At 46.4% G+C, this 15,095-nt stretch overlaps 1 protein-coding gene across 1 annotated transcript in view; it reads right to left on the bottom strand.

The window, feature by feature from the left end:
• The window catches only part of kiaa1549la (KIAA1549-like a), a gene marked incomplete at both ends in the record, with an annotated part of 103,735 nt that overhangs the window by 35,818 nt on the left and 52,822 nt on the right, over positions 1–15,095 (bottom strand). Inside the window, 4 exon segments of the mRNA XM_080002361.1 lie at positions 117–277; positions 2,310–2,369; positions 10,771–10,939; positions 12,397–12,530. Coding sequence (XP_079858487.1) covers positions 117–277; positions 2,310–2,369; positions 10,771–10,939; positions 12,397–12,530 — 524 coding nt within the window.

The raw sequence follows: 15,095 nt of genomic DNA on the forward strand, positions 1-15,095 counted from the left end.
AAATCAAATGTCAAATTACTATAATATGTGTTACCCTAGTTGTCAGCATAATTTGAAGTTAGGTATCATTTGGATTTTCCAAAACCCGAAAATATCCTATATTAAAGATCTTTTACCTGCACGGTGTAGCCCCCCACGGTGGTGGCCCTCCGCGCCCGCACCGCCCGCGAGCCCTGCCTTCCCGCCACCAGGAAGAGCTCAGCCAGCCGCTGCTCCATCAGGCTGGCGAAGCTCTGGTAGTTGGCTTCCAGGGAGACGCTGTCGACATCCTGGATCACTGCGGGTGGGAGTGGGGGTGTCAAGGAGGGAAATTTGGGGGCGAAGAAGGAAAGAGTTTCTTTTGAGGGGGGCAACAATGCAAGGAATTTGGGACCACAAATCAATTTATGCAGGAGCTTGAGATTCTGGACTAGTGCCTAACACCAACACACACACGTTACATGTAAACTTTGAATAATCAGCAGAGTTAACAATGTGCACCGCGAATAAATGGAGAGGAAAGTTAAGTGGGAGAACAAGAGAAGAAAGAGAGAGGAGCGACGAGAGGGGTAGATTGGTGAAGCCCCTTTATATCTACGACAGCAAAGCTCGGACACATGGTGACCACATGCCGGGGCAGTATGAGTACGAGGAATTGTGAACAAAAATGAGTTTCCCGGTAAGCAATAACAGCTTTAGGTGTGTGTGAAATTGTCCATGTGAACGCTTTCATTACATGGTTCTTGGTTGTCAAACACGTTTGACTCACTGACTAGCCAGTGCCACTGGCAAAGGATAGGCTGCATATCAGTGTCTATACAGCCGTGTATTAACATAGCATTATCCAAACTGTTAAAGGTACCTGTTACTCCACTCACTTCCAGACAGACAAGTTCCGTGAAAGATCTTAGGTAACCTTTAAATGTAGTATTTGTACATTTTTGGAAACTCAAGACCCGTATTTGTTGACCGTGGGTTTATTTTGAACTTGTCAAAGTGGGCAATGGACAAACACTTGAAAAGTGGCAAATATTCCAAAGCGGCAAACTCTTTGCTGCTGTAGAGTGAGTCCACAGAAAGAGAGAGCGAGAGAAAGAGAGAGGGAGACAATCCAAGAGGGCAAAATGAGCGTAAAGGAAGGGGGAGGCGAGAGAGTGAGCCTCCCGACCCAGAACCTGAAAGAGAGAATGTTTTAGAAGCAAGGATCATTTGAGGATATAGAGGCCAAAAAGAGAGAGAAGGGAGAAGCGTAAGGGAGAGAGGTAGAGCTAGCCTTGTAGATCTAGGATGAGTGAAGATTCAGCAACTGGATTGTTTATTTCTCGCCTCCAATTTGTTCAGAAACAGATCTTGGTGGAATGATGAGGTGAAATTTTACAGAGTAAAACTACAAAATGCGGAAATGAAGCTCGAACACCATTGGCTCACAGAACTCGGGGCCCCAGGAGGGTAGCACGCACGCACACACACACACACACAAAACATACACATTCTTGTACCAGTATCAAATTGAGGTCCGAGTTGATACACCTGGTTAGTGAGGACGCATTTTCCTGGTGCACTTCTAAACCAAATAGTCAATGAGAAGGCCGGTCCTCACAAGCTTAGTGAAACACACGCACACACACACACACACACACACACACACACACACACACACACACACACACACACACACACACACACACACACACACACACACAGACACACACACACACAAACTGTGACGCAGGTGCATAATTACAGGTGTATGTGTGTACCTGCACAGACACACAAAAAAACACGAGTGTATGCCTACACACACTTACGCATATTTATTTGTGCATCCACACACACATTCACTCTTGTGTACACACACACACACACACACACACACACACACACACACGCACACACACACACACACACACACACAGACACACACACAGTGGGAGAAGCGTCATTCAGAGCCAGGCTTGATGTGATGAGATACGATCTCTCCCCCCTGCCCCAGTCAGGAAACCGTGAATTATACATCAATAGGTTTTCACCAGGAACACACAGGCTAAAAAGACACAGAGTGGTGGGGGGTGGGGGGGTGAAAGAGCGTGTCCGCACGAGAGAGAGGGAGACATAGAGAGAGAGAGAGAGAGAGAGAGAGAGAGAGAGAGAGAGAGAGAGAGAAAGACAGCCGAGAAGAGTGTCTCGGATTGTGCTGATTTTAGAAACATTGAGGCACATTACACTTATTACTTTTCTTTCCAATCAATACGGCTCTTCATTACCTCTGATCACCAAGTAATGAGTCTCAGTGTGTGTGTGTGTGTGTGTGCGTGTGCAACGCAATTTACCTGTGATCACCCAGTAGGTCTTGGTCGCCATAGAGGTGTTGAGGTTATGGTATTCCAGAGCTGGGGAGAGAGAGTGAGAGAGCGAGAGAGAAATTGAGAGAGAGAGGGAGACAGGTGTTAAGGGAGGTCAAGGGAGGTTTGTGTGAAAGCCAGATAAGACGTACCCTGAACTCCTGATATCTACTATGACATATGCCGAAAAATCCTCCAATCGTCATCATTTTTGTTCGCGTTCACGTTCTCTCAGTCACTGATGCTCAGTATTTTGGCTTCGCGTTATTGACTAACTAGTAACCCAGCGTTGGGTTGGTGAGAATCTGCTTTGTCTATTGTCACCGGTTGCCATAGTGATGCTGAATCATTATTCAATTAAATTACATTTAAATTAACATTTAATTACTAACGACAACAGCATTCATTGTTCGGAGAAAAAATACAAGGGAAAGCAGAAAATGAAATCCATCCATCCATACATCCAACCAGTCAGTCACACATACATGCATCCATTAGATTAGATTACATATGATTCAACTTTATTGTCATTGGACAAAGTACAAGTACTGAGACAACAAAATGCAGTTTTGCAGCATCTAACCAGCAGCGCAGAAGAAGCAGTAAAGTGCTGCCTACCGATAAAATATAAGTGTTTGAAAAATATATAAATTCACTACTTTCATACCTTCTGGCTTTGCTCACCTATCCTAGCATTGTGGACCAACATCACCAAGAAGCTATCAACCCTTCTGGGTAGCAGCATTCCATTCTCCCCGTCTATATGTCTTCTTGGTGACCTCTCCTCAGTCGACCCACCACTGAAACACCACCAACCCATTTTGATCGCCTTAACAATGGCCAAGAAAACTATATTACTTAATTGGAAAAAGAGAGATAATCTCACCACATCCCAATGGTTGCAGTTATTAATAGATTACATCTCAATGGAAAAAACTATTGGCAATATCCCAAAACAATATTGATTCCTTTTAATAAAATATGGGCTACTTTAATCACTGACATAACTCCATCATTTAATACTTGAGTCTTCCTAAATCGGTGCAATGTCGTTGCGCTTTGGGGCATGTGGGGGCCCTCCTGGTCTGCTGGGGCTTCGCGTTTGGGTGGCTGCCCGGGCGGCTCTGGGGACATCCGTGGTGCGTGGGCTGGTGTTCTTGGGGGATCCCGGGGCCCCACGGGGGAGTTGGGTGGTCTGGGGGGTGGGGCCCGCTCCTTTGCCTGAGCTGAGCTGGCCTGTCTACGGGGGTGGTGGAGGGGGAGACTTGCTCCCGGGAGTACCTGCAGCTGACGTTTGCATGTGGGTTCCGGGCGTGGTTGTGGGTTCTGGGATTTGGGCTGGGGGCGGGGGGTGTGGGTCGGTGGTTCGGGTCTCGGGCCACCCCACCTGCGGGGGTCGCCCGCCCCGCAGGTGGGGTGGCTGGGCCTGCGTGTCCCTCTGCGTCCCAGGGGGTGGCCCGTCGTGCCGGGGCTGGTTGGGCGTTCCGTCTGGGCCTGTAAACCTGAGTCCTGAACCTGGCTGGCTGTGCTAGGCGCGGGGCTCACCATGTGGCCTCCTTCGAGGGTGGAGGTCGTCTCCTGTCATCCCACCGGGCGGCCGAGGTACCTGCCCTCTGACGCTCTCGGTGCGCGAGGTGCTCGTCGCTGGGGGGTCGGGCTGTGGGTGGGGGTGCCGTCTGCTGCCCCCTGTTCTGTAGTCCGCACGCTCCGCGGCTGGGGGCTGCCAGGGGCCTGATGTGGGCGCAGAGCTGCCCGACATGGCAAAGGCACATGGTGGACGCACTACGCCCTTGGCTGATCGCTGTGGGTTGGCTGCCACCAGGTACGGGAGGTGGGCGCACTGGGGCACGTTTGGGTCTGGGGCTAGGGCGTCCGCGTCGTTGCTCCCCGGCCTGCTGCACCCCTGGATTGATCCGGTCGCGACTCGCCTATCTCTCCCAGTGCCAAAACCCGTACTAAGCACATACACCACACAATAGACCGAGGGCTTGCGGGATGGCGAGGTGCAGGCTAGGTGGGTGGGGATGCGGCAGGCTGCTGCCATCTTTTCTGTCACGCTCCTGCCCAAGCATGCTTCTCGTTCGTCCCAAAATTTTAATCCCACTCACATTAGCTTCGAACACACACATTGGCACACCAATCCTACTCCGAACAACACTCCATCGGACCAGGGTCTGCGAGACAGGAGGGGTGCGAGTGATTTGGGTTTGACTTGCCTGAAGGACTCGCACCCCCAACCCCGCAATTTTAACTGCAGTTACCAACAGCACACATTGAGCACTGGGGTTTTCCGCGGTGGCCGGTTGCTGGCGGGTCGGTGTGGGGGCGTGGTTGGCCGGGGGGCGGTCTGGTTGGCCGGGGGGCGGTCGGGTGGGCCCCCCCTCCCGGCCCTGCTGGAGTCCTGACGGCTTGCACCTGGTGGCTTGGGATGTGCTGCGACCTGGCGGGGCTGCGGAGAGCACCGCCAGGTGCCTTCTGGGGCCCCTGGGGGGACTGCTTGTCATTGTGGGTGTGTGTTGGAGTGTGGGGGGCAGCTGTTGGCTTTTTGCTTCTGCAGCGGGGCTTCTCTGCAGTGGGCGGTCTGGGTGCTGGGGGTGGCGGAGGGCCTGTATATCTGGCGGCCTGCCGACATCGCTGGGGGGGGGTGTAACATCGAGGTGCCCCATGCTGGGCACTTGTTGCTACAGGTATGGTCACTTGGCACTCACGGCGGGCGGGGCGCCTGGTCGGCTGCAGTGGGGCGCGCCCGCCCCGGGTCTTGGGGGGGTCTTGCCTGCCATCCCATGGGGGGGGGGGCTGCCCCACCACAGCCGACCAGGCGCCCCCCTCGGGCGGGGTGTCGGTCTGTCACCGTGGGGCCATGATCCGGGCCTTGCGCCTGTGGCCCAGGTTCTGTGCCGGTGGCTGCGTCTTCTGCCTGCGCCCGGGGGTTGGTTGTATGTGTGCGCCCCTGGGGCGCAGGGCTTCCCCGTGCTCCCTGGGACTTGGTCATGCTTCTCGGGCTGGGCGCGGCAGTTTCTCCACGGCCCTTTGGCTTCTCTGGGGGCCCAGGGGTCTTCAGTGGCCGCAGGGCAGGGTACCCAGGGATCTCCTGCGGCCGGGGGTTGTCTGCGGGGCTGTGGATTTCGGGGGCTTCGGGACCCCTTGCGCTGCTTGGAGGCGCCGCAACATAATACCGACCTTCTACACCAGTACCAATGGGGATAAGTCATGTACACTCACCGGTGGACATCTTACACACACATACACCCACACACACACACACACACACGCACACACACGCACGCCTGCTTGGAGTGCACCCCAGTAACCGGGGGTGCTTTCCTCTCCTTTCCTCCCTCATTTTCTGCCATAACTTTGACAGGAAGAGGCCCAGTGACCACTTGTAGTTCCAGTTTTCCTGGACCTAATTCAGTTTCTCAATACATGCTGTCATCCAATGTTTATGTTTTTGTGGAAATGTTTGTTTCTATGTTAACTTGTCTCACCGTGGTGATTCTCCCCCTCTTGGAGTAGTGATCAGTTGTTTATAGACCCAAACATGATAAATAGTTCTTCAAAGATGGGGGTTGGTGGTGGTTCTCCATAACCAAAAACTGTGCTCTTGTCATTCTACAGGTCGTCCACAGGACAGAGTTATTGCAGCAGTTCTTGATTATTTAAGAATTAATAAAGAGTTGCATTGCAGGTTGAGAACTTGAACTCCTCTTGCAGACTAACTCTGTCCTGGATGCAAATGGCATACAAATACTCTGTGTTGTATGCCCAGCATGCTGACAGCACAGGTTAAAAAAAAAAAAATATATATATATATATATATATAAATATAGTTAACAGTAGTGGGTATGGACTACTGTCACCATGGTGTAGAGTTCAGCAGGATGACAGCTGAGGGGAAGAAGTTGTTCCTGAACCTGCTGGTCCTGGAACGGAGGTATCTGTAGCAGGACAAACAGCCTGTGGCTGGGGTGAGAGGTGTCTCCATCCCGTTGATATGTATGGGGGTGTGTGTGCCACTTTTCATCTTCCTGAAGTCCACTATGAGCTCCTTGGTCTTCTTGATGTTAAGGTCCAGGTTGTTGTCGGCGCATCACACTGGGCTGCAGGCTGTCTCATCGTTGTTAATGACGAGGCCAACCACTGTTGTTTTGTCTGCAAACTTGATAATGGTGTTGGAGCCATGTACAGGAGTGCAGTCGGGGGTGAAGAGGGAGGACTCAGTACACAGCCCTGTGGGACGCCTGGGTGTTCAGGCTAAGGGTTGAGGAGATGAGATTGCCTAATCTAACATGCTGGGGTCTGTTGGTTAAGAAGTATAGTATCCGGTTGCAGAGGGAAGGGTTGATGTTGAGGTCACCTAGTTTGGTGACCAGTGTGGAGGGGATGATGGTGTTGAATGCTGACCTGAAGTCGATGAACAGCATTGTAGGTGTCCAGGTGGGAAAGGGCCGCGTGTAGTGCCGCGGAGACGCCGTCCTCTGTGCACCTGTTCTGGCGGTAGGAGAATTGGAGGGGGTCCAGTGTGGGAGGTAGGCAGGATTTGAGGTGAGCCATGACCAGCCTCTTGATGCACTTCATGAAGATGGGGGTGAGTGTAACAGGGCGGAAGTTGTTTAGGCTGGCTGCAGAGCTGATCTTTGGTACCGGCACGATGGCGGTGGATTTAAAGCACATGGGGACAGCTGCTTGGACCGGTGACAGGATGAATATGTCGGTCAGGACCTCAGTCAGCTGCCCAGTGCAGCCCAGCACACGTCCAGGGATACCATCAGGGCCAGCAGCCTTACATGCATTGATCTTGCTCAGTCCAGCATGTACCTTCGTGGTGGGAGAGTGTGAGGGGATGGTGGACTGCAGGGGGCACAGCCTTGATGGCTGCCTCCTGGTTGTCCCTGTCGAAGCGAACGTAAAAGTTGTTGAGATCATCAGGGAGGGAGGTGTCGCTGGTTGGGGGGGGTGGTGTTGGTGTGTTTGTTATCCGTGATGGCCTGCATGCCCTGCCACATGTGTCGTGGGTCAGAAAAGTGTTCTTCATTCCTTAGCTTGTGGCTGTGCTTGGCTCTCTTGATGCCGCTTTTCCATACATCCATCCCATATGGATGAGCCATACATCCAACCAGTCGGTCATCTATCCATTCATCCGTCCATCCAGTCAGCCATTCATCCTTCCATCCACCCGCCCATCCATCCATCCATCCATCCATCCATCCACCCATCCATCCACCCATCCATCCATCCATCCTTCCCCTCTGACTATGATCTGCTGCTACTTTTATGATTGCAGGGATTTGTTTGCAAATGTCATTATGTTTTTAGGAGAACAGCTTAAAAAACAGCTCCCCCCCAACCCGGAAAAGAGACAGACAGGGAGAAATTAGGTTTCTGGGGTGATACCGCGTTTGTGTGGATGTCAGTGTGATGTTTCCCTCCTCTCCCTCCCTACGGCTGTTTTGCGGCACAACAACAAATAAATTCTTATCTAATCTCGCCGGGACGAAATTAGCTCATTCAGGGGGAATCAACAAGAGTTATTTTTTCAGAGGGCACGGCAAAGACGTTATTTTTCACCTCTTAAAGCCCATTGCAGATGCCATTACCGAGAGTCAATTCAATAAAAAATGGCGCTAATGTGGATGATGTGTCCCTACTACAAAACACAGCTTTCTTTTGCTGTTTTTTTTCAGGTGGATTTTTTACTTTTCTTTCTACGACTGCAGCAAAAACTAAATTGAATGGCCGCATCTGCAACAGTGTTTCTATGCGTCCAAAGAATTAATTATTATGAAGGGGTAAAAGAAGAAAAATCCCTAAATCCCTAATTGTCATCCCGAGGCAATTATATTTTTCACTGTTTGTGAGGCACAGGTTAGGGCTAATGAGTATCCTGATGAAATAAATAATGATAGAATTGTTATTATTAGGGCTAATGCGCATCCAAATAAAAAAAAAAACCTGTGCCACCACATGTGGTTTTTAGCCACATCAAGAATGTCTTGGAGGAGAACTATAAACCAGTGTGTCTGACACGGCACACGCTTTTACAATTAAATAATCCTTCTATCCACGTCAGGAAAATGTACAGCTGTGCTTATTAGTATGGCGTACTATATAACTAAATTTTTCACTGTCAATGTTAAAACTGAGCTTGTTTTGATTAATATCGACCTTGTATCCTGGATGGAATTGATTAATTATTATAGCCTTGCAATTTTGATATTGCATAACACAAGAGCTATTTCCATTATTTATTTATTAACCCAACCCGTTTGAAGGCACAGCTGGTGAGCTCTCATGCCACACTAGAGTGCCACGGTTGAAAAACACTGCTGTAATTATTCATAATATAAATTATAAATATGGTTTGAGGAAATATCACAATTTAATGGTTTTACATATTATGGGGTAATTTATTCTTAGACATACGGGAGGAAAATTTCACATCATCATTTGAAAATTATTTTTATTGCATTTTTCATAGGATTATTTTGGTCTGAATATATCTATATATATATAAATTAATTAATTATCAAAAGCAAAATAATCCTGCGAATAATGCAATAGAATGTGTATATACTGTATATATATATATACAGTACTGTATATACATAATATAAACATGACATAAATAAAAACGTAGATTGGGGGGAAATCTGGTGTGTTTTGAAACCAAAATAGATATGCTTTTCCACATTTAATGCTGAAGGAATAAAATGAATTTCCGAGGTCATCGGGTCAAAATTTGTTTCGATTTTAAGTCTGTTCAAAATAACGTGTGAATAAACATGTCAAATTGTGAGCCCTGTACCGAGCATCGTACCGAACCGCGAGGTGCATCGCAAATAAAATCGACTGGTATTTCGCACTCTAGTTCTACTCTTGCTTTGCACTCGGACGGCCTTCCTTGGGGGCTTACGCGGCATCTAGCAGCGGCTGTCCCAATGTGTCCTTTGGAGAGGGAGGACGGTCAAACGTACTCAAAGTCATGAATCATGCACGGCCAGGCGGTGAACTCGCCGCGTCTCGCCGGCCCACATTGTTTCCGGGTGCGCTACCGTATGCTATCTAACCGTCGTCCCAGCAGCAACCCAGCAGGGAGCGCCCTGGACGACAGCTGTTGTGTAATAGCTGCAGAATGAGAATGCCAAGGGTTCTCGGTTCCTACACTCTAGCTGCTTGAGGCCAAATGGGAGAACGCGGCTTTGGGTTCGCTGCTTTGCTTCATTTCTTCGACGGCGGCTTTCAGTTGAGGAAATCGCCCTGATTACGACAGCGGTTGAAATAGGTCAGAATAGGTGATAGTTAGTGATAAAATTTGTTTTCAAAAGTTGTTTTCTTGCATGGTTGTCCGCAATTAAATTCTTAGAATTTATAGAATTTGTCATTGGATCTTGGAAATATTAGAATCCAGAAACCAAATCATGATTATCGGCTGTATTGGCTGATACCGAGAACCAATCCGATCGATCTAGATGGTAGATAGATAGATAGATAGATAGATAGATAGATAGATAGATAGATAGATAGATAGATAGATAGATAGATAGATAGATAGATAGATAGATAGATAGATAGATAGATGGATAGATATATTTATTTTACCTTTATTCCTTATTATAACCCTAACCCTAACCCTTTAATATATATGACATGCATTGCATATAGGCTTCTATATATGACTCCCCCTCCCCCTGTGTCTTGTGCTCTCATTGGCTGAAGCTGATCATCGCACTCCTCAACAGGTCCAGATATTTATCTCTGCTAGATAAATCGCGGACGAGGGGTCGGCGAGTTCTTGGATCGCGTCTTTAACAGTTCGCACATAGTGATCGTCAATCACAGGAGCGAGGGGCGATTTGACTCTGATCTGGGGCTTTGATCGGCAATCTCCAAAAAACTGAGAGTGGAAATTCAGGCTACAATCGTGTAGATAGATAGATAGATAGATAGATAGATAGATAGATAGATAGATAGATAGATAGATAGATAGATAGATAGATAGATAGATAGATAGATACTGTTTAAGGATCCTATGGCAAGGATTAGAATATTAACATTGTATATATTTATTTTATGTTTTTAATTGAATAATAATAATAATAATAATAATAATTGTTATAATAATAATAATAATAATAATAATAATAATAACAATAATAATAATAATAATAATAATTACTATTATTATTATTATTATTATTATTATTATTATTATTATAATAGGTAGAAAATTAATAGACTATGTTGTCCAAAGAGAGTTAGAGTTAGATAAATAATTTGGGCTCATCAGGACATAATGAATAATATATGATCCATTTTTGTCCAAAAGATGCCATCATCAAACATTCTCAAACATTCTTTTTATATCAGACATTTTTAATGCCGCTTTGTATTGGATTTTCTTGTCCTAGATATTCTACTACTATTCAAAACCGAAGACTTGGGTACTTACGCTCAGCGATGAGCAGAGGGGGATAGAAGAGGAAGTAGCCCACAAGCTCGGCAGTCAGCTGGTTGAGGAGGCCGCTGGAGATGGTCCCATTCAGGATCGCGTCCTGGTTCCGTACGACATACACCACGGAGACAGACGGACAGCCAGTCTCCTGGGACACACTCTGGATCTGAGAACACACACACATACAGTAGATACAAGATATCTTAATAACATGAGATTTAGATCAATGACTCCAGTGGTAGGATAAAATGATCCAAAACGAAAAAGAAAAAAAAATTATAAATGCGCCATCACCATCATGAAGTGGATGATATGAAATATGAGAAATCCCGAACATATTTCTCCATGCGCATAAATATTTCAGAGGATGAATTATGAACGACCCCTATATCAGTCTGCTGGGTCTGCTGAGACCTAGTTTATGACTGTAGTTGTATATGCACATATATCCTGCAGTCATAAGAGTACGCACCAAGAGAGGGACAGAGTGGGGAAGCCAGGTAGGCAGATGTGGAGGAGGCAGGTTGACAGAGGAGGGGATCAGGACTAAACGGAAAGCATAAACATCTAACTATCTATCTATCTATCTATCTATCTATCTATCCATCTATCCATCTATCCATCTATCCATCTATCCATCTATCTATCTATCTATCTATCTATCCATCTATCCATCTATCTATCTATCTATCTATCTATCTATCTATCTATCTACACGATTGTAGCCTGAATTTCCACTCTCAGTTTTTTGGAGATTGCGACCAAAGCCCCAGATCAGAGTCAAATCGCCCCTCGCTCCTGTGATTGACGATCACTATGTGCGAACTGTTAAAGACGCGATCCAAGAACTCGCCGAACCCTCGCCCGCGATTTATCTAGCAGCGATAAATATCTGGACCTGTTGAGGAGTGCGATGATCAGCTTCAGCCAATGAGAGCACAAGACACAGGGGGAGGGGGAGTCATATATAGAAGCCTATATGCAATGCATGTAATATATATTAAAGGGTTTGGGTTAGGGTTATAATAAGGAATAAAGGAATATTAGGTATTTTCATTGCACTTCACTAACTTCCAACTCTATGCAGGATTGATCCATGTAATCTGCGTCTCCCCACCCACTACCGAAATTCTACGTAATGTCCTTTTTTTCTTTTGTCGACACAAAATAAATGAGCAGACAATTACAACAGCGAGCCCATTTCATTATAAAGCTCCGCAAGGTTTCTGTTGTTTAATTTTGGCAAAGTCAGATGGAAAAATGCCCAAGTCTGACGTGTGGTTGCGGGAGACCGTTCGTCTCATGCGGCTCTCGCCAGGTGTAAGATAATGTAGTGTGAACACCCCCGTCTGAGACGCATCGTGTAGTTTGAACACCGCTATGTCCGCAAAACAAAAGAATGTAAGAAAAATAATTGTATAGTACGAGTACCCCAGCGACATTAGGAAATTATGAAAGTCGAGGTGTCTACTGGTGCCATTATACGCTGCATGAAGCCTCCCCAGCAGATGGGATGATGGGTCTTCATTGTGTTTCAAGTCTAAATACATTCTACTTTTATGAAGCTATCTACCTATCGACCTTGTAGTCGACCTTGTAGTGATGATTAGTGTAAGTGTGTACCTCGACGGTGAGCCTGCTGTACGTCTCCAGAACTTTGTCCTGAGCCTCGTCGAAGGCGTTCTCCAGCCTCTGTTCCAACATCTGGACGAAGCTGCAGGAGTAGACGTTGTCCAGCGGACCCACGAACCTCAAGACTGTAACACATGCAGCAACAGGAGTGAATGCAATTATCTGTTCACCATAGCAACCTGCGTAAGCCTGCTACAGAACAGGATGTATTTCTGACAGTGTTTCGGAAGACTTTTGGAAAACCTTTGTAGCTTTCTGGATTTCTGTCTTTACTTGACCATCATATACAGCTCAAAATCATATCTTCCCTATAGACCCTCCTTCTCCCCCGCATTTCCCTGAAAAGTCAGCCATGATCTTCACAGCGATGCAAGACGTTTTGAATGTCAGCACCTCCTCCACCCTTCCCTCCCCTTCCCGTCCCCTCGCTTTGTCGGTGTGAGTGTTTGAACAGTGAGTCCTCATCTGAAGTCTCGCTGTTTCCCAGGATGACGGCCTCCCGCAGGGTTGGTGTGTCACAGTGTGCATACGTGCACAGCATAGTCCCGCTGACTGAGGGTAAGCAGCATGACGACTTGAAGATTTGAAAAAATAAAATAAAATAGCAACGCTAAGTGCTTAACGCAATCAGGCCTCCATAAACTCTATCTCTATCTCTCTCTCTCTCTCTCTCTCTCTCTCTCCCGCCCCTCTCTATGTGAAAGGAAAGGGGGGCGGAAGAACCACACTGACCCACATTCAAACATCATAAATGGAGGCGACACAGATTGATCATTGGTCCCCATCGCTCACTGCATTTCACAGCACATTTCTCCTCTCTATTGCAGGTGTAGTTTCTTGATGAATTTGATGTATTGATGAAGAAGGAGAAACCGCTGACGCTGACTTGGGTAAAATAATAGATTTATTACAAAAGAACAGCATCAGACCAGACTTGCCATCGACAGCCTGGGAGAGAACAAAGACGGAAGTATTCTCTGTCGAATGCAACTCTGTCGTCCTCTTTTATGCTTGCCCACAGACAACATTTACCATTTGGTTCCCCTACATAGGTCACAGGTCACATTTCACCTCCCTTATCACCAGGACCCCTGGTGATGTGCTCTCTCTCTCGGGACCTCTGGCACCGTCTCTTAGTAATTGTCTTATACGATGGGGCTGTCTTGGGACAACACACATTCCAAGACACCACACAGGGCTGCCCAATATTTCCCCTTTGCCAAATCCAAACAGTCTACAAAACGGTTCAAGTGTTCCGAGATTTTGCTTTTACTTCTTCTTCCATTATAATAAAGCCAGATTCAGACGTCAATTCTAATATTGCATGGAGCCTCTATTAGATCATGCATTGTCAAACTGCATGCAATGTCAAACAAATTGCCCAATGTCTGGCAAATGATTTATTTAGATATCTGTAAGAAATATATAATATATTATTTCTCATATGATTTTTCTCTGCTTCGCAGAGCAGTGTTTGCACAAAAACAAAAGCAACATAAATAATCCATGTGGTTTATTATCAGCCTATTCCCTTTCCCATAAAAGCCCTGCTGAACAAATTAACGTCAGCCATATTTAAGTGGGCGCTTAAAAAGAAGACAATAACTAATTTCCCGACATTATTTTTTATAATCGTGGCAGGAGTAACAGAGCAACTATAGTGTTTTAATGAGTTGCATATTCCAGAATAAATTACTTTATTTAGCTGTTAGGAAGAAGGAGGAGAGAAAGTAGGATGTGGATTTATTATCTGGACACATATGAATATGCATGAGATATGCGCTCTGAACGAGTCCTCATTGGTTGAAACAAGTCTTTATTGGTGTAATTGGTGTGGGAAGCTCACGTCATATAACTGATGGACAGAATACATACATAATGGTGGTTATGCTGGAAATGGCATTTAAAAATCTTGTTTCATGTGTCCTTTTTCTGAAATCGATCTTTTTGTGAGTGTGTGCATTTTGCAATTTTACAGCATTTTTTGGAGTTGCCGCGGCAAAGTGACATATGAGTGGTGCGGGTGGGGTGGGGGGTCGGCGCAAAATACTACTGATGATTGGTTATATTGTTCAGTTTGTATGCTGCATTGCCATGTCTTACTGATATATCCATGACAATACAATATACCTTCTCTCTGTCTTTCTCACACACATGCACACACACACACACACACACACACACACACACACACATACACACCCCTGGCCAATTCACGCTGAACGCGCATCGGTGCGGTGCGATATCTATCAAGATCCTTCCCTGCTCCTTGTAAACTTTGGTTTTTCACCCTGTGCCGGTTTGTGAAAGTATCCAATGACAAGACATACATTTGGCTGGGAGGGGGGCATAGGGTGGTTTGAAAAATGAGTTAAAAAATTAATAACAATTAATCTTGTCGTCTCCCCATATAGTACACTCCAAATACCTTTTATACTTCATTCTACATGATCTGTTTCGACATTAGACCACATTGAATATTTTATGCCACTTTTTCGTTGAGAGACTATTAACTCACAAGAGAAAGGAATGGAAGCAACCTTCTGGCCTGCTTTGGTCAGATGATGGCACCAAAGAGAATGATCAAGGACAATTACAGATGAGACGGAGAATCTGATAAGTTTTTAATGTGAAACACCAGGCAGCAGGAGGTGATGCTGCGTTCCATCAAAACTCGGAAATCTGTGGTT

Source organism: Zeus faber (assembly GCF_960531495.2).
Source record: "Zeus faber genome assembly, chromosome: 6".
In the NCBI taxonomy this organism is placed as follows: domain Eukaryota; kingdom Metazoa; phylum Chordata; class Actinopteri; order Zeiformes; family Zeidae; genus Zeus; species Zeus faber.